The sequence below is a fragment of the Malus sylvestris genome, chromosome 17, assembly GCF_916048215.2.
Source record: "Malus sylvestris chromosome 17, drMalSylv7.2, whole genome shotgun sequence".
Taxonomy (NCBI): Eukaryota; Viridiplantae; Streptophyta; class Magnoliopsida; order Rosales; family Rosaceae; genus Malus; species Malus sylvestris.
In genome coordinates, this window is record NC_062276.1 from 13778554 (window position 1) to 13802045 (window position 23492).

Consider the following 23492-nt stretch of genomic DNA (forward strand, 5'->3'; position numbering starts at 1 on the left):
AATGCCACATAGGTTGTCAAATTCAAATTTTATGTTCAAAATTTGACATCTCATTTGGAAATGCTCTAAGAAATTTTAAAATGACGGGATTTTATTTTATAGAATTTGTGAATATTTTTGTTTGGTTAACCTAAAAGAACAATGGAATTGAATACAAAATTGTTATTTTTAAACTCTCTATCATAGAAATTGAGAAATGACACCTATTTACATGGAATTTAAACTTGGGAATTGGAGGTCCCAAATTCCAAGTTTTTTTCCCACGCTGAAATTCTAAATTTCTATATTTATGAATCTAAACGAAGGAATTCGTTCATGTCAATTTATAAATTCTGACTTTTATCCAAATTCTAATTTCATTTCCCTCGTTCAAACATATTGTTAGTCTCTCTTTGGACCACTCTTTTCAATTTCATATATGTTAAGAAACACATGAGATGATAAGAATCAAAATAATTGTAATACTCATGTTTTAGTAATCGCAAAGAAATAAAGAATAAGAATGGTTTCAATTCTTACTTCTTTTTTCTGCACGGTTACCGTGAGAGATGGCTTTGAAATAGTGTTAAATACATATAACTAGAAACCCTTTGCATGCTATAATTTTTCAACGATTTACAGAAACTAGACAATTGAAATAAGAGCATACAAATATTTTTCCACAAATACATAAAACGAATAATGATGGCATATATCCATTTATTTATTTATCATATTAATTAAAGATAAAAGAACAACTAAACATCTCAGAACCTCATATTGAATCTAACATGTATATTACAATGAAGTTAAAGAAAATTAAAAAAACCAAGTATATATACACTGATGAAACTAGTAACATATCTGTTGATGCACAAAATCGGTGAGGACTTTTGTACACCAGAAAGTGTCAAGTTTGTGACCTTCGCTAGATTGCTTCGGTCACTAGTGTGGATAAATATGTAAATGGATAGAGACAAGGAAGAAAACACAAGATGTACGTGGTTCACCCAGATTGGCTACGTCCATGGAGTAGAGGAGTTCTTATTAATTGTGAAGGGTTTACACAAGTACATAGGTTCAAGCTCTCATTCAGTGAGTACTAGTGAATGATTTAGTACAAATGACATTCGAGATTATTGTGGGAAAATGATCTCCTTTTATAGAAGAGAGTTTCTAGCTTTGTTCTGGCCTTGACACGTGTCATGCTGTGATTGGCCTTTGATGTTGACACGTGTCGCCCTGTGATTGGCCTCTTGGTGTTGACACGTGTTGTGCTGTGATTGGCCTCCTGGTTGCAGGGAAACTCTTCTGGGTCCTTGACGGTATAACGTTGATCGGTGCGTGGTAGTTTCGGGATTGGTCAAGTATGGTACAAATAGTGCTCCCCTAAATTCCCGAGTGAGGGAAGCTCTACGGTTGGGGACTTGCAAGATCCAAGCCGCTGAGTAATCACGAAACTTCTAAGTACTGAAGTGTGGTATCGTTTTCACTTGCCTTATCTGTCTCATAAGTAGATGTGGCATCTTCTCTGGAAGTACTTTTCCTTCATCCATGGGTGATATCTTTAACCGATGGAGATGCACAAGGTAATGTATCAATTTCACTTGAAGCTTACTTGTAGTTTCGGGCTTGGTCAAGTGCGATACAAACCCTATAGTAGGAGTCCCCCAAGTCTCTGAGCGAGGAGATATGCCGAAAGAGGTGACATACAAAGTAAGCAATCAGAGTTCCAAGCAGTCAATCTTAGATCGAAAGTTTGATCTCGTGTTCCGGCTGATTGTTCTCCTTCTCATTGTTCTGTAGACATCAACAAGGACAAAGAAAAAGACATGGAGAAGAGATGATATAAGATACTTTTGCTTTTGAAGAAGTAACTTTCCACATGCTTATTCTTGAACTGGGCTGGAGGGTTTTTTGGTTTCCTCCAGAGTATAAGGCTGACTCAAGAATTTGAAAAAACGGTATGTGGTATTTGGAAAGTTGATGTTGCGTGTGAAGATTGCAGACACGCTTTATCCAAGGAAATCTGGCTCTCGAAGTTCGGAGAGCGATGCCTCTTCGATTTTCGAACAAGCAATCTTGTCGGGGATTTGACTCTCGAGATTCGGAGAACGGTGCCTCTTTGATTTTTCAGAAAGCAACCATGTTGGGAATCTGGCTTTTGAGATTCGGAGAGCAGTTCTTCTTCGATTTTTGAGAAAGCAATCCTGTTGGGAGTCTGGCTTTCGAGATTTGGAGAGCAGTGCCTCTTCGATTTTTTAGAAAGCAATCCTGTTAGGAGTTTGGCTCTCGAGATTCGGTGAGCAGTGCCTCTTCGATTTTTGAGCAAGCAATCATGTTGGGAGTCTGGCTCTCTAGATTTGGAGAGCGGTGCCTCTTCGATTTTTGAGCAAGCAATCATGTTGGGAGTGTTTTCTCGAATGTGAGTAAAGGTTGGGCATTTTTGCTAGTTTGCCTTGCCATGGAGTACAGAGGTTGACACACATAGGGACTTTCCAGTTATCAAGCTGTGGGGATGTTGCTTTACCCTTGTGGGTAATAGTAGGGTAGCTGGACCTTCAAAATTTATGTGTCTAAACTTTGTCAGATATCTTTGGCAAAGTTATTTGTGGTACCTGAGGAGCTGATGTTGCATGTGGAGATTGTCGATAGATTTTACTCAGGAAAATCCATTTCTCGAAGTCCGGAGAGTGGTGCCTCTTCGATTTTTGAACCAACGGCCATGTTGCCCTTTCTTTTATAGGGGCACCAATTGTGTGCAAGAAGTACGTTCAGAGAGTTATTGCTTGTAGGAATTTTCCTCTTATTTTTGTACTTCAGAGATTTATTGGACCTCATTTCTCCTTCATCATTTCTGAAAATGTCTGGCCCATCCGATAGTCGCTTTGACTTGAACTTTGGTGAAGAGGCAACCATGCCTGATCAAGACAACATATGGCGCTCATCCTTCTTATCCCTTACTGGTCCTCTTACCGTTGGGGACTCTGTGATAAAGAATGATATGACCGCTGCGGTGGTGGCCATGAACCTTCTCACTTCCAAAGAAAACAGATTACTTTCCAAACAGTCTGATGAGTTGGCTATTAGGGATTCTCTAGCTCTCAATGTTTAGTGTGCAGGTTCTGTGTCTAATATAGCCCAACGCTTATTTGCTCGAACTCGCCAAGTTGAATCATTGGCGGCTGAAGTGATAAGTCTCTCAAACAAAAGATCAGAGGGCTCAAGCTTGAGAATAAACAGTTGCACAGGCTCGCACATGACTATGCTACAAACATGAAGAGGAAGCTTGACCAGCTGCAGGAATCTGATGGTCAGATTTTACTTGATCATCAGAGGTTTGTGGGTTTGTTCCAAAGGCATTTATTGCCTTCGTCTTCTGGGGTTGTACCGCGTAATGAAGCTCCAAATGATCAACCTTCGATGCCTCATCCTTATGGGGTTTTGCCCAGTACTAAGGCTCCGAATGATCACCCTCTGGTGCCTCATCTTTCTGGGGCTCTGCCGACTGCTGAGATTTCTCCTGAGCAACCTTTGTGAAGACTCCATCTTATTTGTTTATTTTGATTCATGTATATGTACATATTTGTAACTTATCGGAGGTATCAATAAATAAGCTTTGCTTCATTTCAACGTATAATGTTAAATACACCAAGGTCTCTTTCACTAAGTTCTTTGAATTTTTTCTTTTGTTAAAGCTTGTATGTTGAAGCTTTGTGAGTGAAGCATGTAGGTTGAGATAATGCTCCCTTAATTTCTCGAGTGTGGAAAATTTCTTGGTTGGGGACTTGAAAAATCCAAGTCACCGAGTAGTCGTGAAACTTCCAAGTACCGAAGAGTAGTAGCATATGGTAGGAGTCCCCCAAGTCTTTGGTCGAGGGAGTTGACAAAGAGGTGTCTTGCTAGTAGCCAAGTTTCCAAAGTAACAAAACTTCACTATTTTTCTTTTTAAGTGGTAGCCCAAAACTCCTCCTTCATATGTATTTGGTATGAAAGTTGTTAGGCCCAAGGAAGGGGAGGCCTAGGCTTTCCTCTTTTTTTTTGAATTTTTTTTCGAATTTTTTATTTTTTTTTCGAATTTTTTTTTAAATTTCCGAATTTTCGAATTTTCGAATATATATATATTGTTGTTTTTTGTTTTTTAAGCTTTATAGGTGAAACTTTGGTGTTGAAGTTTTGTAGGTGAAGCTTTGAGGTTGAAGCTTTGTTGGGTACCATGAATTGATTTTGCTTCACACTTGATCAAGAGTGTGTGAAGCTTTTGAGAATTGTAGTTGCCCTCCATTTGTTGAAGCTTTTGTTGGTGAAGCTTTGTAGGTGAAGCTTTGAGGTTGAAGCTTTGTTGGGTACCATGAATTGATTTTGCTTCACACTATCTTGATCAAGAGTGTGTGAAGCTTGTGGCATTTGTAGTTGAAGCTTTGGTGTTGAAGCTTTCTAGGTGAAGCTTTTGTGTTGAAGCTTTGTAGGTGAAGCTTTGGAGTTGAAGATTTTGTAGGTGAAGCTTTTGTGTTGAAGCTTTGTAGGTGAAGCTTTGGAGTTGAAACTTTGTAGGTGAAGCTTTGGAGTTGAAGCTTTTGTAGGTGAAGCTTTGGAATTGAAACTTTGTAGGTGAAGCTTTGGAGTTGAAGTATTGTAGGTGAAGCTTTTGTGTTGAAGCTTTGTAGGTGAAGCTTTGGAGTTGAAGCTTTATAGGTGAAGCTTTTGTGTTGAAGCTTTGTAGGTGAAGCTTTGGAGTTGAAGCTTTGTAGGTGAATCTTTGGTGTTGAAGCTTTGTAGGTGAAGCTTTTGTGTTGAAACTTTGTAGGTGAAGCTTTGGTGTTGAAGCTTTTGTTGGCACCATAAATTGGTTTTGCTTCACACTGTCTTGATCAAGAGTATGTGAAGCTTTTGAGAATTGTAGTTGCCCTCCATTTGTTGAAGCTGTTGAATTTCCCAATTTCCTTTTTTTTTTTTTTTTTTGGGAAAACTAGAAATTTAAAAATGTGGGAGAGACAACATATACAAATTTTGCTTCCACACTGTTGAGCAAGAGATTGTGATGCAAGCCACACCTTGTAGTAGTCGAAGGTTTGGATGAACCATATAAATTGAATTTGCTTCGAACAGTCTTGATCAAGAGTGTGTGAAGCTTTCTACGAGTTGTAGTGTTTGCATTGTTACAGAGGAGAAATGTCTGAAGCAGATGTAAGAGGGCTGAAGAGCTTGATCTTCGTATATCACGCACTGAAGCCGTTGTTGGCTTGCAATAAGACTTTGTTGGTGACTATAACTCTTGATAGGCATAAGTGCTCCTCTAGTTGAGTTGTAAAACTTGAGGGTTTTTGATTATTTGTGAATACTAGGAGTTCACATGTACAAGTTGTACCACTCGTCTTCTGGTTGGTGGAATGAATGGTAAGTTGCTTTCATCACTTGGTTGGTGGTACGAATGTGAGTTCCTTTATCACCTTTCATCATATTTCATCACCTGGTTGGTGGCACGAAGATGAGTTCCTTCTTCACCTGGTTGGTGGCATGAGTGGCAAGTTGCCAAATGATATTAGAGTACAGGTTGTACATTTCATCACCTGGTTGGTGGCATGAAGAAGAGTACGGGTTGTACATTTCATCACTTGGTTGGTGGCATGAAGATGAGTTCCTTATTCACATTTCATCACCTGGTTGGTGAGAATAAGGGCATGGTGTCGAGGCACATTGTAGCAAGTGTCAAATGACACAAAGTATGTTGAACCTTTTCGAAGCACAGTTGGCTTATGTATGGATGTGTTGGAATGTATGATGTTTATGTATGAATGTGTTGGAATGTATGATGTTTATGTTGATTGACATGAGTGATGCTTATTAATGTGTTGCTATGCATGAAGGGATCCATGCTTTCGATATGTGAACCACGTTGGTTGTAACACTTAGTATCACATACTTTGTGTCAAAGTACGCATGTTAAAGCTCTGAGTTGGAGTATAGGGGTAGGTTAGCGTAGACCAAGTGTTCCAGTGCTAGGAATGCAAAAGACTCAGAAGAAGTTGTCTGAATTCCCTCTTCTTTAAATATTTGCCGAATGGCTTGTGTGACAAAAGATCTCAAGCGGTTGAGAGTCAAAACATTTGTAATGTGTATGCCTTCTTATAATAACATTTCCTTCAATTCCTAGTCTTCCACTTTGAAAGAGTAAGGCTTGGCCCCATAGTCATAATAGTCGACGGTACGTTCACCCCTGGTTGTCTTGATACAAACTTTTATCCCTTTTGTTGTAATGGGCTTGCTGAAAGTAAAAATCATTCCTCTTACCAAGAGACAAATATGTTTGGTGACTTAGCGAGTAGCTAAATGAGGCAGGAGATGATGCAATGGATGTCTGAATGGCCAAGAACTCCTCACTTGGTAGAACTTGACTTCCACTTCCCACTTGTTGATAGGGGTTAACCATATGGGGGTTCCCTTGGTATGTCTTTGCTTCGGCGGAGGCGTGGTTGTAAGCTTGTGCCATCACCTCAGGGTAAGTCTTCCAAGTGTTGGCATTAATCATGTACTTGAAGAAGCAATCACGTAGGCTTGTCGTGAAGGCTTTGAGGGCGGTCTTGTCATATACCTCAGCGCAGCGAGAATACTCATGGCTGAAGCGATCGGCATACTCTCATAGTGACTAGTCCAGTTTCTGATGAATAGTGTACAAGTCATCTGCAGAATGTAAGCAATCGGTCTGGAAGATGTGTTGAGAGACAAACAGTTTCCTTAGTTCCTCAAATGAGTCTACTGTCTCGGTGGAAAACGACAATACTAGTTTAGAGCTCCGCCATAGAGGGTGGAAGGGAAGAGAAGACATCGCTTTTCGTCGGTGTGCATCCGATATGCCATGGTGGACTCAAAGAGGTTAAGGTGTTCAATCGGGTCATTCATTCCAGTGTAGAGTTGTAAACCAAGCTTTTGTTTTGTCTTCGCTTGAAGGGGGGTGTCGAGGATCCTCCTTGTGAGAGGACCAGGCCTGGGTTGGTTCCAATCAGGTATCTCGGCCTGACGTTCGGCCTTCAACTTGTTTACTTCCTCAATGAGCTGTAGGCCAATGGGGTCCTGAGTGAAGTCATGTACCACTGGAATTTTCTTCCTTAAGTCTCCATCGTCTTTCGGAAGTAGGAAAGTTTGAGTAAGAGCATGTGATTTTTCCTTGGACTCACCGTATTGACTTCTAGAGCGAGTCTGTCGGAATACCTCCGAGTCCCATGTACCTTCATGTTCCTCTGGAACCTGTCATTCCTTCCTTAGATGGGCAGCTGGCCTGGGTCGTAGGAGGGGACTGAGTCTTTCAGAAACCCTTAGGTCATTGATCTTCAAGCTTATGTGGAGGGGATTCTCTCGACGTTGCTTTACGAAGTCTCGGCAGTCACGATAAACGGCTTTCGATCCTTCCAACCCTTCTGCAAGGAGGTGTTTTCCTCCACTTCTCCTGCTTCGGGTCGAAGCAGCTGGGTTGAGAGAAGTCTCTTGTTGATCAATGTTTTAATGATTAGCTCGCTCCTCATCAGGGATACCCATGTCGAAGGAAAGTGACCCTCTGTGTTGGGGGGTACCCAGATGATGGTTGATGTCCACAGGGGCAATAAGCTCGCGTGTTTGAGTACGCATAGTTTCATGGAACGTCTCAAAGAGCTTCTCATATTGTTCTTGGAGGATCTCATTCTTTATTGCTATCTTGTTGTTTTGAGCCTCCAGCACATCGACTTTAGCTTGAAGAACGAGCTTCTTTCCTTTCTTCTTTCGTTGCTTCGCACTAGGTGCAAGAAGGGTGTCATTCTGTGTGCCGTGGCTTTCTTCGTTCCATATGTTGAAGAGGGATGCCTGGTCAAAAGAGAGTGTACGAATGGTGGAAACCAGCTTGACAAAGTTGAAGAGAGTGGGAATAAGTGTCATCCCCACAGACGGCGCCAAATGTTGATGCACAAAATCGGTGAGGACTTTGGTACACCAAAAAGTGTCAAGTTTGTGACCTTCGCTAGATTGCTTCTGTCACTAGTGTGGATAAGTATGTAAATGGATAGAGACAGGCAAGCAAACACAAGATATACGTGGTTCACCCAGATTGGCTACGTCCACGGAGTAGAGGAGTTCTCATTAATTGTGAAAGGTTTACACAAGTACATAGGTTTAAGCTCTCATTCAGTGAGTACTAGTGAATGATTTAGTACAAATGACATTCGGGATTATTGTGGGAGAATGATCTCCTTTTATAGAAGAGAGTTTCTAGCTTTGTTCTGGCCTTGACACGTGTCATGCTGTGATTGGCCTTTGATGTTGACATGTGTCACCTTGTGATTGGCCTCTTAGTGTTGACACGTGTTGCGCTGTGATTGGTTTCTTGGTTAGAGGGAAACTCTTCTGGGTCCTTGACGGTATAACGTTGACCGGTGCTTGGTAGTTTCGGGATTGGTCAAGTATGGTATAAACAATATCCATAAACACTAGCAAGCTCTAAAACCCTCCATGACTCCATCAAAGCCAGATCATCTACAAACAAAAGATAAGTACATTCCAAAGTGATTTTTACACACCCTTTTTAGCTTCTCATACTGTTTGGACTCAAAATATTGGGTTTGGACTGAGTGTGACTTTGAGCTCGGCCTACTCGGCCCAGAATGAAGACTTTCAGTGCCCAGGATAGCTCTTCGAGACCACATCAGCCCAAGGTGGGGTAGCCAAATCCTAATCAATGTTTGACTCTTGGGGAGTCAGTTTGGATTTGGTTGAGTCCTAAATCGAGTAAAATTGTTAAGGATCAGGATGAACGTTGATAAGATTCATAATATTCCAAGAATCAACCTTCATAGCTGATCAAGACCAAGAATGAATTAAATACAGAAAATGGACTAGGTTCAAAGTTCGAAGTTTTGATAGAAGTGGCCAAGTCCGATCCAGAGATCAGAATGAAGTGGTATTGGATCAAGGGATGTTGAAGGAATACAATCCAGATAGGACTCTACCTCGACATAAGGTGATCAACATGAAAACCACTCCTATAAATAGAAGAGGTTTTGCAACATTTGGGGATCTTCAACTTAACACACAAACGCGCTATGCAAATTCTCGCTCTACGCGAAACCCTCTTATCTTTGAGAAAAACCCTAACCTTCCTAATTTCGTCAAGCACATCTTCTAGTTTGTATAAATAGCACTGTGCTTAATAACCGATGACATTTATAGATTGTATAAACAACACTGAATCCGTAGAGTCATGCGATCGAGGAACACCTTCCAGTTTGTAGAAACAACACTAGATCGAGCTTGGTTGACTACCTATCTAAGTTGCTACCAACAAGGAGTCTTTGAGTACTTGTTGAAAGAGGTCATCTCACTAGCCTTCTCGCCTAAAGTGAGGTGTTCCTAGTTGGTGTTTGGCACATTGAAAGCCGAACCTTATTTGAACTTCGAAGTAACTAGCAACTTTGTCTTCTGGCTCTAGAGCCCAAAGGCCTAGATGAGTTTCTTCCTCGGTCGCAATTGCTCAGATAACAAAAGTCAGTAGCACGTTTGACACCACCACAACATTCACTTACTCACCGATCGAGCTCAGTCAATGAGTTGGCACGCCCCGCATTCAACTGAAGGACGTAGTTAGCTCATTAGCTATTCGGCATGCGCACCACGTAAGCTAAGTAGTTTTTAGGGTCAACACATGCACTCCTCATTATTTATGGCCATTGAATTGAATAAATAAAAAAGAATCATCGGCCAAGATAAACAAGAGTATGTAAGAGGCTAAAAAGGTGTGCGAAAAGCACATCCATATTCATAGTAATATAGGCCACGTTTGATGTATGGGGCTAGACTCGACTAGCTAGCTAAATCACTAGATTTCATGTACCATCAATGAAGAATATGGATATGATATTCCAACTTGAAGAATTTAAGATGGAATATTCCGAAGAGGTTATGCCAAAAACTTATCCCATTAATCCCCTTTTAAATTGTGGGATTAGGGAGGATATGTTTAGGCATCACTTATGAGTAGTCCATGTTAACCCTCCAAATTAGAAGACAACACTCATAGTCTTCCTTCATTGCACAATAGATCTTGTTATTTAGCTAGTCCAACCTAGTCTAGCCTACTTCTCCATATCAAATATGGTCATATGTTACATTTATAAGATCTTAATCCCAACCTAGCTATATTTACATCATCACCAATATAAAATAAACTCGTAACCAGAAAACTATACCATCATCCATAATCAAAAGCGAGGATATATAACAATCAGGAGGAGTACTGATGATTAGGAAATTTACATCAATCAACTTCCTAGTCTCCTAGGTTACAAAACCTGTCATCACAGAAAAAATACTAGCACAATATAAGATGTGTATTATCAATGTCTCTATCTTGCAATAACTGCTTGGTAACCAACATGTGAGAGATGATTATAAGATTAGTCTTATATACACTCGTTGCATGCAAGAATCCACAAAAATGATTATAAGATGAGTGTTACATACACTCAATTGATCCAAGAATCAACAATAGCATAAATCTCACAAGCAAAAAGATAGAAAAAACTAAATATATCCATATATTTATGATATGAGTTAAAAGATAAAAGAACAACTAAGCATCCCAAACCTCGTACTGGACACATTCAGTATGCATACATAATGAAGTTAGAGAAAATAACAAACCACACACACAGACACATGTATTTATTACACCACCAATATGATAACTATACTCCCACCCTTGTCTAATTCAGAACAACTAGCTACTCTCATAACCCAAAGCGAAGAGTAAGAAGTAGGCCTGGCAAACGGGTCGTGTCAGTCGTGTTCGTGTAACACCTGTTATCTTAACGGGTCGTGTCGTGTCACACCCGTTATCTTAACGGGTCCTTAACAGGTCGTGTCACTTTACCCGTTGGGTAAAGTGACCCGACCCGTTATGACCCGTTAAGAAAAATATATTTTTTTTCTTAAATTTGCACATACCACACATTGCCACATAAATATTACTTCAAAACATTAAAACACATTTGTCGTTTAAGTACTACATCTACACTCGAAAATAAGAGCCTAATAAAAAAATAATACATACACTACTAATCTATTACAAATTTTAAATGTGCAAGGATATGCAAAATGAAACAGTTTTTGTTTTCAAGGTTGTGAAATCTTTCTCAAAAGTTTAAACCTCAATTTACAAAATCCTCGATTTACATCGATCATCATAAAATTGCATTGGAACTTTGGCTTGATCTATTGCCTTCAAGAGTTATGTTGATGATGTTTTCAGTAAGGTTTTCCACGTCATAACTATCTTCTGCATAAACTAAGCATAGAAAAACCAAACATTAAAAATCATTCAAATTATGAGAAGTTTACCAAAATAATTATGAAAAAAAATAAAACAATAGTACTATACCATACTTTTATTAAGTATAAACATAAGATTTTGTGGTATCCACTAGTGTAAATATTTTAAATTGAAGATCGAATTCAATCATTGTATTCATATAAGGTCAAGGAGTGTAGTTGTAAAAAATCATCAAAATCGGAGTTAAATTAACCGTTAAATCGTGATTTTTCGTTTATAACCGTCGAAAAGTTTTGTCCCGTTACTTACTCTCTGAATGTTTTTTTTTTGCAATTTTTGGCGTTTGAGATCTCGAAATATATACAAACATGTTTGACGGTTGGATCATTGAAACTAGTTTCGTAGAATGAGTATCCCATTAAAACAATAGATTCACTAATACTTAAGAGTTTATTCATACTTTTATTAAGTATAACATAAGATTTTGTGGTATCCACTAGTGTAAATATTTTAAATTGAAGATCGAATTCAATCATTGTATTCATATAAGGTCAAGGAGTGTAGTTGTAAAAAATCATCAAAATCGGAGTTAAATTAACCGTTAAATCGTGATTTTTCGTTTATAACCGTCGAAAAGTTTTGTCCCGTTACTTGCTCTCTGAATGTTTTTTTTTTGCAATTTTTGGCGTATGCGATCTCAAAATATATAAAAACATGTTTGACGGTTGGATCATTGAAACTAGTTTTGTAGAATGAGTATCCCATCAAAACAATAGATTCACTAATACTTAAGAGTTTATTCATACTTTTATTAAGTATAACATAAGATTTTGTGGTATCCACTAGTGTAAATATTTTAAATTGAAGATCGAATTCAATCATTGTATTCATATAGGGTCAAGGAGTGTGGTTGTAAAAAATCATCAAAATCGGAGTTAAAATAACCGTTAAATCATGATTTTTCGTTTATAACCATCGAAAAGTTTTGTCCCGTTACTTGCTCTCTAAATGTTTGTTTTTTTCAATTTTTGGCGTATGCGATCTCGAAGTATATACAAACATGTTTGACGGTTGGATCATTGAAATTAGTTTCGTATAATTCGTATCCCATGAAGTTCAATGGTGTGTGTGTGTATATATATATATTTATTTATTAAGTAGATTTAAATCTATTTATTTTGTATGTATAATTATTATAGTTTTTAGGGGTATAAAATTTAATATATATATATATAATTATTATAGTTAATATTTTGGGTATAATTATTATAGTATATATAATTATTATAATTATTATAGTTAATTTAATATATATATATATATAATTATTATTATAGTTTTTAGGGGTATAAAATTGTTAAATTAATATATATATATAATTATTATAGTATTTTTTTAGGGTTATAAATTATTAAATTAATATTCTGCTTATCGTGTATCGTGTTACCCACGTGTATACCCGAACAAACCCGTTATCTTAACAGGTGCTTATCGGGTTACCTGATAACGACCCGTTTCGTTATCGTGTCGACCCGAACACCTGTTAATTTCGTGTCGTGTCGTGTCGGGTTATCGGGTCGTGTCAGGAATTGCCAGGCCTAGTAAGAAGTAATCGGAATGAGTATCCCAAATCATTTGTTTAGGGAAACTTATATCAAACCTTTGAGCTATAGCCATATAAGATTCAGTATACGATAAACGTAATTTGGGTGATCTAGCATCATACTGTGTAACAATGAAAACGAAGATAAATATATAAGAAGAACAATGAACATGTTCTAAAATATACATGATATCTAGGTTTATAAAGCCTCACGAAGTTTGCTCTCAATGAAACTCACTTTTGCTCTCAAATGCAATATAAAACTCTAGGGGTTGTATCTTTTCCTTAAGTCACCAGGTGATACATTCCTATAATAACTTTATATTTTTCATATAAACTACAGATAAAAGTACAACATGCATAAAGCATCCCAAACCTCAAATCGTTTAAACAAAAAAAAACCTCAAATCAAGCAGCATGCATATATGACTAATTAATTGAAAGAACTATTAACCAACTATATATACTTGATAAAACTACTTGATAATTGCCATATATATAACCTGTTAAGTCATCAACCCTATCCAGCTAAAAACCCTTCACCAAAAGCCTTGGCGATTACAAAAGATAGGTAACTCCGTTCCAATCATACTTCTTTACATCGATATCATATGAAGAAATTAAATTCCGGGGCCACCCTTGACCCTGGCTTAATTCAGGAGAACTCCAGATATCATCCATAAACAAAAGTGGGGAAAAGTGATTGGAAGGACTAGTTTCCCGAATCATCTGATTAGTTCGAACCTCCACGTTGTGTTTCAACTTGTACAGGGCATCCCTGTACTCTTCTAATTCTTCCAAACTACTCATCATCCCAATCCACCTCTCCCACCACCCATAAGAACACCCTGTTTCCCCTCCTTCTCCTCCATTATTATTACTATTCTTCCCACCCTTCAGTATTTTCGCTTCCTTCAAGCGTCTCGAAGCTTTCACATAATCCTCTATTTGTTTTTTACTACTAGAATGGTGAATGTTGTTGTTTTGGAGATGATTATCTGGTTGACCTTCCGGTAGTGAGGAGGTATTGTCGCCAAGGTAGAGGTCAATGACCGCGTCAGGGGAGGGGCTTCCGAAGCAGAAAACCTTGCCATTGCTTGACACGACAATTGCAGCCGTCTCTGCGCCAGTCAAAACGCTGAGTTCCGCGGCTTTGTTGAAAATACCCCTTTTGCGCTTGGAGAAGGTCACGTGACGCTTGTTCTTGTCTTCAACTCTCTTGATTTCAACCCTTCTTCGACATTCCCTCTCCTTTTTCCCATTAGCAATATCTTTGTCTGTGATCTTATTATCAGGACCCTTAGCCATTGTTAGAAATAGCGGTGGTGATATTAATGGAAAACCCTAGACGGAATGAGAACTAATGGCAAACCCTAGAGGGAAGGAAACTAAAGGCAAAATCCTAGAATATTATTGTGCAATCTTGGAGAGAATATGGCAAACCCTAGAATATTGTTGAGAAATTTTGGAGAGAATAGGGTAAGCTCTCTAGACTTTGGTATGTCTTGTTATGAAGGCAACTGGTATATATAATGGTAAGAACCGGTGACTTGATTGTGAAGCATAAGATCAAGGTGGGATTTTGGGTCGGTGATCTCTAAAGTTTAAGCTAAAAATATGGATACAAAGATATTACAAATCTCTTAATCCTGTTTTGCACTCAACCAGAGTACTTAATCTCACCCAAAAATATGCACTTACCTTTTTTTGGGTGATAATTACCTATTTTCTATGTAATTTTATGCTTATGTGATTCTAGCCCATTAATCTTAGTCCTTTTCCTATCAATGTTACTGAAGTTTCTACCCCATTACCGTAATCCTAATCCCTTTCCTATCATTACCACTCAAGTTGCTAGCCCATCCCTAATCATAACTCTTTTCCTATCAATATGTGAAGGCCTTTGTGTTGAGCTTGTGAGAGCTCAGCTCCACATCTCGCTCAGAGAAATGATCGGCACGGCTCACGGTTTCAGGCGATGGCCTAGACAACTCGGCTCGACTTGGCACAAGCTCATGGCTTTTCGCCGTGAGTCTAGTGATACAACTCTCAACACGACTCACACGTGTGGCGAATTTTCAAGCCTATACGTGGACAACAACTGGGTGACGTGGAGTGCGTGTGGCCGTTGAGCTTCACACGTGGACAACCTAGCTCTGATACCATGATGAAATTGAGGTTCCACCATAAAATCAATTGGTAATATGAGGAGTAGCTCAAGATCATATAAGCACATATCAAACCTTGTCCCTCACTAATGTGGCTCAAGATCATATAAGCACATATCAGACCTTGTTCCTCACCAATGTGGGACAACTCTCAACATCTAGCACAATTTTTACTTTTTTTTCCTTTTCTTTTCTTATTCACACTGTACAATTCACCACAATTATAACAATAATAATAGTATAATTGCAAACAATACTTTGAGTAGAATATATAATTCTGCTATAAAAAATTTAAAAAAAAAAAGAGTTCATGCTCAATGGTGAATGTTTTATGCAATTAGATTGAAAAAATATCGACAATTAAGACAATGTTTAGAAGAACCTAGATTGCAATGCTAGATCATGTGAACTGGTTTGTAGCAGAATTTCCTTAGATTGACGTTAAGAGCGTGCTGATAATGTGTTGTGGCCTATTTCCTCTGAAGGGTGCGGCAAAGAAAGAGAGAGAATTGATGAATTTTTGGGATGAGTATTTCCCATTGTATGTGCCAAAAGTGAACAATAAGGAGATAGAAACATGCTCAATGCAAATCCTAATAAGAAAGAATCACTAGCATAAAGAGTAAACCAAAGCTATCAAGAATTTACACAATCACATATGTGTTAGAATTTATATCACAACAAAAACAGTATTAAATGTATTTTACTACAACTGAGGTTTGATAGAATTTACTTGTGAAGAGTCGTTCAAAAAAAATTGTGTGTGAGCCAGACGTATAATTCAAAATCAGAGCTCAAACGTTCAAACTAACTATTATTACTTTATGAACATATTGAAGGTACGCATTAACGTGTTGCAATTGCCAGCAGTGCCCACCCTTCCTCTCGTGGGTAATAAAGATCCTAAAAATCTTGTGAATTATAATAAGCTAAGGGGTCGTTTGTTGCACCGGACTGTCTCGGACTGGACTAACTGCATGGACTAAGCTGGACTGGCTTAGACTAGACTAAGCTGGACTAACTTAGTGAAACGTTTGGTGTAGTGTTGAACTAAGAAGCAGGATAATGAAAACAGTATTGTTCACCAGATTTGTGTTCGCTTAGACTAGGACTACATTATTATTCTATTTTAATAGCTGCAATACATGTGCCCAATGCCCTAAAATTTTTGTCGTGTAATAGAGTAATGCTACAAATCTCATGATCTGGGTTAATTGGAGCATATTTTTGCCATGTATATTATGAATCTTAAAAAAAACAGGACAATTGTTTTGTTTTAAGTACCTGCTAATAGAATTGGAACATATTATAGTTGAGTTTAAGATGGCAAATTGGTGATCAAATATTTATAAATTTTCAGAATTCTTTAGCTTATCATATAATGACCAACATTACATTTCAAGTGGATGAGACTCCCCACCCCTTAAGGCACATTCAGGCAGCAAAGTGAGTGTTTGGGAACTTGAACTATGGAATTTCTCAACTCTATTCTATATAAAGGCTTTTGCAGCTAAGCCATCACTGGCTTATGGGATCCGTATACACAAACCCTGAGCTCTTTTAATCCACATCCCTTCTCTAAAGCTCTTTTAATCTGCAAATGCAGCTTGGTTTAAACTCTATCACCCAAAAGAAGAAAAAGAAGAGTGCCCAATACATGCAACTTCAACAAATGCAAGTACATAAGAAGATACTTGTGATAAGCCAATCTTTGTCATTGATTGACTCTTAAAACATCATTCACAAGTACATAAGAAGATACTTGTGACAAGTCAAACTTTCATCCAGGATATTTTACAAAATGCCAGTTAACTATAGTATAGCATTCCAAGGACATGATTAATTGGCAATGGGAACAGCCCTGATTCTTCATATATCTTGCATGTAATCTTGGTTAGCCATGATGGCACTGCAAGAAAGAGATTTTATTGTTTTGAGCAAAGGAATTAACAAACAATGAAAATACTATTAACAATTGCTTAATCACATAGAATTTTAGAACTGCCTAAAGATTGCTTTATCATCAGTAGCTTTGCACTTACTACAAGGAGTGCCACCACAATTATTTTCACATACCAAGGTAATAATTAAACAAGTCTTCACATACCAGGAAAGTTGTACATATTTAAAGATGATTTATGGCTTGTAGAGTCAATAGTTTTTTTCTTTTTTCTTTTCCATGTGGAGGCAATAACTTCATGACTTGTTCAATTGTAAATCTATTTTCTTTGGGGGTGGCAAAATCTCACACGCCAAATAGTCCATGTGATATTAGTGCACTTTATACTTTTTCTGAAAAGAAATTTACTTTCATAAAGAAATAGTATCAATATAATATGGGGGAAAGTTGTACACTATCTATAACGTCTATACTACTCAAGAAGTAGTTGCAAAACAAAGCTAGACATTACAATATAAGACAGAAAACAAAAATTAAAAACACCACGACTCCAATCATAAGATATAGCCTCAAAAAAACTATCCCTAAACTCCAAGAATACCTTTGCCGAAAATGAATACTACATATGATAAGCATGCTCTTGAGCATGAGCAGTTTGATTAGTATATTTTCCTTTGGTGGGAGTTGGTAACAACCACCATTCAAAATCTACAAAATGAGGTCAAAAGCTAATTCCAAAGGCCAATCAATAAACCAGGATGTGTCATATGGTTTTCGCTACTATGGCTTGATTAGTTTACTTCCCAAGAATCATTAAATCTTTCCATAAGAGAACCATACAAACTGTGAGACTTCTTTAGCACAATCAAACACTGCCTCCAAACTTATTCCTCCTCAAAAGACCTTTCAAGACACCTAATTACGTCTACATTAATCGGTTACCACTCTAGACCCTCCACCTTAAGCCATGTTCCTCACCTGTAGCACAAAGTCTCTTGAAGAAAACCATCTTATTTACAATTATTTCCTCAATTTCCATCCACATTATACTATCTGCTTATTCATGTTGCACTGGTTTTGTTTTTTTCTTTCTTGATATTAACAAGGAAGTTCCAAGTTATACCATCTGCTTATTCATGTTTCTACTACTAGTTTTTTTTTAGATGAGATACAAACTATTAACCAAGTACAAAACACGAATGACAATAAATTTGTCCGCACAAAATCAAACAAATTAAAGATAATAAACATAAAGATATCAATGTCAATATCGCACAAAACCAAAAAGGGTAACGACAATAAACATAAAGATATCAATGTCAATATCAATTTGTGAAGACAGATATTCTTTCTAACTTACAATCCTGTGGCAGAAGACCCTTTTCATGGACAATACTGCCTGTCAGTCAAAAGAAAAAACTAACTCCATTATTTGTATATGCATAATGTAAGTCAAATTCAAAGGCATTACATGGAAAATCAGTATGCATATACCTATTACCTAGACAAAACACATACCCCAGTTGTGTAACCTCCTATTCTTTAATGATTTCCACTTTGATACTGGGCCTTCATAAATCTATACAGCAGGATGAAGCCAACATACAAAGAATTTCAGGTTAAAAAAAAATCAATAAAGCATTGTAAAAGATGAAGGGAATATGTAAGGAAGAGGGATTTCTACCTTATTTAGAAGCATGGTTTGTTCATTATCCGTAATGAAGTCCGGGATGTATATTAAAGTCGGAACAGATCCAACTTTGAAATCATCTAAGGTCACTTTTCTTTCCATCCCTGTCGGAAGACTCAGAAGTCTCAGAACCTCCACACAAGGTATGAACAACAAAGCAGCACAATCAAGTTAAATTTGTTCAAGTGCAGAGGTCTATCATTGAAAATTTCTCAAACCCAAAACAACAAAATCAAATGAAGCTCAGTAATATCACGATTTGCAAAACAAATCGAAGATTCGAAGTTTACCAGACAACTCGGAGCAGATGAGGGCGAGCAGATGCAGATGAGGGAAGATGTAGAGATGAGGGTGAGGAGGACGACGATGAAGGAGCAGGGCAAGGACGACGATGAGGGAAGACACAGAGATGAGGACGAGGAGGACGAGTGACGTAGGTTCTTGGACGAGTGACTCTCTCGCGTCTTTCTCTCAGGGCTTACGAGTCCGCCCGAAATTGGGGATCCTCGTTAGGAACTCGTAAGGAGGTGTATAATCCGAGCGAGTCCAACCTAAGGTCATTAAACCTAATCCTGGTGCAGACCAAACAAGGGACTACAGTTTAGTCCAGTCCAGTCCTCCCTAATCCTGTCAAACAAACGGGCCCTAAGTGTGTCCCCAAAGATGCATGTGCTTATGGAAATTATATAAGATTTTGAGTCATGTTCTTCAGAAGAAAACATACTAATTGATCATTGAAGATTTGGAGGGTCTAAATTATCATGTGGTGTAGACAATATATGTCAGATCGAACACTGCTCATCAATTTAACAGAATGGGAAACTGAAACGTGGGAATATGATGTTTAAGAACTGCTTTGTGCTTAGCAGACACACTATGAGATTAATTGATCAATATCTAGCACACCAAGAGATCAAGGTGTTAGCTCAATTGCACGATCGATTCTCTCATTAAAGTGCACAATATCACACTAACTTAATACACTTCATTCTTTATCTACCGTTACCAAAGTACAATTCTATGTAGGAAAGAAAAAAGTGACTGATAAACCGTAGGCTTAGTACAGCTCACCACCAATATTATTGGTATAGTTTTTAACTTAATCATATATTATTTGGTGTGGAGTTTTATCACAAATAGCCTCCAACAATTGACCACCTATTAATTACTAGATGTATGGTTTTATCACAAAAGGTCTTAATGATATTAGAAGTGAATCTTGCAATTATAAGCTATATATTATTTTGGTATTTCTCTGAAATGAGACTCTATTCTACAACACGCCCCTCATTAGTTGTTGGAACTTGTGAACTTGTGAGGGACCATTAGTCCCACATCGCCCATTCCTCTTCCACAAATCCTCTTTATATGTGTGTTCCCACACTTATGGTTTGAAAGAAATTAGGCCAAAGTCATGGACCTTGGGCCTTAGACTTGGAGGGTTTGGGTGCATATATTAAATGTCAAAGATGGGTCTTGGGCCTTGGGGCTCGGATGGATGAAAAACACAAGTATCTTTTTTACGTTTTTTATTTTTGCATTCAGTTTTTTCCGAAAGGATAAAACTGATCACGTGAACAGTTACAACCGTTCTTAAAGATAAACATGAACGGCTTTAACTGCTCCATTATGCCATTATATATATGGCAGTCAGCTCAGAAACCAAAATAACAATTCCATCGCTTCTTTTTCATATATATGAACATTATGATTGTAAACCTGCAGTAACTCCATTTGATCACATTCATAAACTTACTAAAAATGAAGAAGATAGTGTATCTCAATTGGAGTATACCCAAGTTATAGGTTGCTTGATGTACATTATGAATTGTACAAGACTTGATCTTGCTTATTCAATAAGTCAACTAAGTAGGTATTCAGGTAATCCTAGAAGAGATCATTGGAATGCTTTAATAAGGGCATTAAGATACTTAAAGCATACAATGAACTATGGTTTACATTACACTCAATATCCCCCAGTATTAGAAGGATATAGTGATGCAAATTGGATGTCAGGGAGCACAGACAGTAAATCCACAAGTGGATATGTATTTACACTTGGTGGAGCAGCTGTGTCGCAGAAATAGTCTAAGCAAACATGTATAGCACGTTCGACAATGGAATCAGAGTTTATAGCCTTAGATACAGCTACTGATGAAGCTAAATAGCTTTAACATTTTCTGGAAGATATTCCATTATGGCCCAAGCCTGTGACTGTAATATGTATACATTGTGACAGTATGGCTGCACACGGTCGAGCCAAAAATGCTAAATATAATGGGAAGTCGAGACATATAAGGCGACGACATAGAACCATTAGACAGCTACTCAAGAATGGAATTATTTCCGTTGACTATATTAAATCTAAGGAGAATATTGCCGATCCTTTGACAAAAAGCCTATCCAAGGATCAAGTGGCATTTACATCGAGGGGAATTGGTTTAAAGCCAACTCAATGAGTTACAACTTGACGGAAACCTAACCTAGCTAATTGGAGATCCCATGGTCTAGGTTTAATAGGCAAACTAGTTAAGGAAAACTCAACGTAAGAAACACACAATCCTTACTCATTCCTATGATGGTAAACAGTGTGTTACCTGTAAGATGTAGAGGCTGAATCGCTATTCTTAATAATGCTAATATCTTATGTTTAAGATGAATAGAACAGGCTATTCTTAATTAGCATTACCTATATGAGATTGATGTGGGGTCACATCTTTGAGAATCGATATGGCTACAATTCTCTAAAGGTCTCATGAAATCAGGATATGTTCAGGATCAAAATGAACACAACCGTATGAATTGAAATGTGTCAAGATGTGATATGTTCAGTTCAAGATATTAAATTCACTGCTTCATTAGTTAAATCATATAAGTACTGACTAGAGAAGGTTCAAGTCCAAAAGACACCTATCCAGATGCGTATCATATCTAAATTCTTTGGAAAAAAAAAAAACCATTACTAATTTTGTTAGTATCTTATTTTCTATTTAAATGTGGGGTATTGCTAGAGTTTGAATAGAAAATGTGGGGTATTGTTGGAACTTGTGAACTTGTGGGGGACCATTAGTCCCACATCGTCCATTCCTCTTCCACAGATCCTCTTTATAAGTGTGTTCCCACACTTATGGTTTGAAAGAAATTGGGCCAAAGCCATGGACCTTAGGCCTTAGACTTGGAGGGTTTGGGTGCATATATTAAATGTCAAAGATGGGTCTTGGGCCTTGGGGCTCTTGGGCTCAGATGGATGAAAAACACAAGTATTTTTTTACATTTTTTATTTTTGCATTCAGTTTTTTCCAAAAGGATAAAACTGCTCACATGAACAATTACAACCGTTCTTAAAGATAAACATGAACGGCTTTAACTGCTCCATTACGCCATTATATATATGGCAGTCAAATTAGAAACCAAAATAACAATTCCATCGCTTCCTTTTTATACTTCACAGAGAAACACCACAACCAATTCGCCAAGAATTCAAGTTCGAGTGCAAGAACTTGGGTTAGATAGTTGTATCTTGCAAGATAGATGTCCATTGAACTGCTACACTGGTGTAGAGACGAATTTATGTCATTGCTTCTGCAAGCCTCTATCTTCAAAGAACAAGTCAGTGATTTGTGATTTTATATGCAATTTCATTAAGTGTTTATATTTTGATATATTGTATCTGTTGTTGAATTTTTCATTAGAAATAAACTGTGCAAATTGTAATGTATTATATATTTGACATTTTATTGGTTCTAACATTAGTGACTCCACACAGGGTCATAGGGGAAACCAAATCTCCCAATTCATTATATTGGAGCTATCGCGTAGATCTATTTGTGAGTCTGATAAATATTCAATCACTAGAGTCGGTGCCTGTCATCATTGGACCGGTTATGACCCGATGACAGGACGGCATAAAAGTCAATTACCATAGGGTAAACTATGTCTATTTTCCTTAGGTAATTTTGTGGTCTACTCACGTATTGTCCAAATACTTCCGCATCTACTTGTGTTTTAATAGAAAATAAAAGGTAGTTCCAATATGACTACGACTTCCTATTGGGAAATTTTTTTAAATGTCATATGAACTTGTTCATATTTTTCAATTTGTCATATCAACTTTACAAAATCATTAATTTTGTCATCTCACACTAACTCTGTTAAGTTTTCCATCCAATATAAGTCATGTGCCTCGCACATAACTTGTGTTTAGGGTTATTTAGGTCATTTTAACATATTTTCACGTGTTTTTTTACTTTTCTTTAATACAAACACTTAAATTTTTAGCCATGCATTTACAACTTCATTTGTGGCACAAAACATCAACTTGTTTCTCATTTACAGAGCCCGTATGAAATTATGTCTTCGTGACATGCTAAAATGCAAACTCTCACTTGTGTATCATTACATATTTGGAATAACTAGAAGACAGTGCATTGCGTAATCATTTCATTGCTATCATATCAAAAATATTGTTTCATTGCCTGAGAAACCCCATAATTTTTTGTTGAAGGGAAGTAAGGTATTAGAATGACCGATATAACCCTAAACACAAGTCATGTGCGAGGCACATAACTTATTAAATGGAAAAGTTGATGAAATTAGAGAAAGATGACAAATTATGATTTTAAAAAATTGGTATGACAAATTACTTAAAATTTAGTTTATATGACAAATTAAAAAATGAGTATAAGTTCATATGACATTTAAAAAAAAAATCACATCCTATTTCAGCGTTTTGCCTCACCACTGGTACCTACTGTTGTCCTGACATATTTTTGCGTGCGTTATGCTACCAGCTTTTCGCACCAACAAATCTCCGCGCGCAAGATGTCATTCATGCATGGAAACCATGAACTGTAAAGAAA

General features: G+C 37.4%; 2 protein-coding genes across 2 annotated transcripts; both read right to left on the minus strand.

The window, feature by feature from the left end:
- Positions 1 to 13352: 13352 nt before the first annotated feature.
- On the minus strand, positions 13353 to 14183 carry LOC126612190 (agamous-like MADS-box protein AGL29). The gene has a single exon (XM_050280537.1). It carries the CDS (start codon positions 14181 to 14183, stop codon positions 13434 to 13436), a length of 750 nt encoding a protein of 249 aa, XP_050136494.1. The 3' UTR covers positions 13353 to 13433.
- Positions 14184 to 16815: 2632 nt separating this feature from the next.
- LOC126612195 (uncharacterized) lies at positions 16816 to 18773 on the minus strand. Its single transcript, XM_050280546.1, has 4 exons — positions 18628 to 18773; positions 18462 to 18522; positions 18304 to 18342; positions 16816 to 16952 (listed from the first exon to the last, which is right to left on the minus strand). Exons 1-4 carry the CDS (start codon positions 18733 to 18735, stop codon positions 16852 to 16854), a joined length of 309 nt encoding a protein of 102 aa, XP_050136503.1. The 5' UTR covers positions 18736 to 18773; the 3' UTR covers positions 16816 to 16851.
- Between the last annotated feature and the right edge of the window lie 4719 nt (positions 18774 to 23492).

Bases quoted from the DNA above. Each gene is read 5' to 3' on its own strand.
- LOC126612195 (XM_050280546.1), bottom strand. From the start codon at position 18,735: ATGGAAAGAAAAGTGACCTTAGATGATTTCAAAGTTGGATCTGTTCCG. The intron at 18,343-18,461 runs GTATGTGTTTTG...TTTGACTGACAG, and splicing joins TAGGAGGTTACACAACTGGG to GCAGTATTGTCCATGAAAAG. The intron at 16,953-18,303 runs GTAAGTTAGAAA...TCTTTCTTGCAG, and splicing joins GGGTCTTCTGCCACAGGATT to TGCCATCATGGCTAACCAAG.
- LOC126612190 (XM_050280537.1), bottom strand. From the start codon at position 14,183: ATGGCTAAGGGTCCTGATAATAAGATCACAGACAAAGATATTGCTAAT.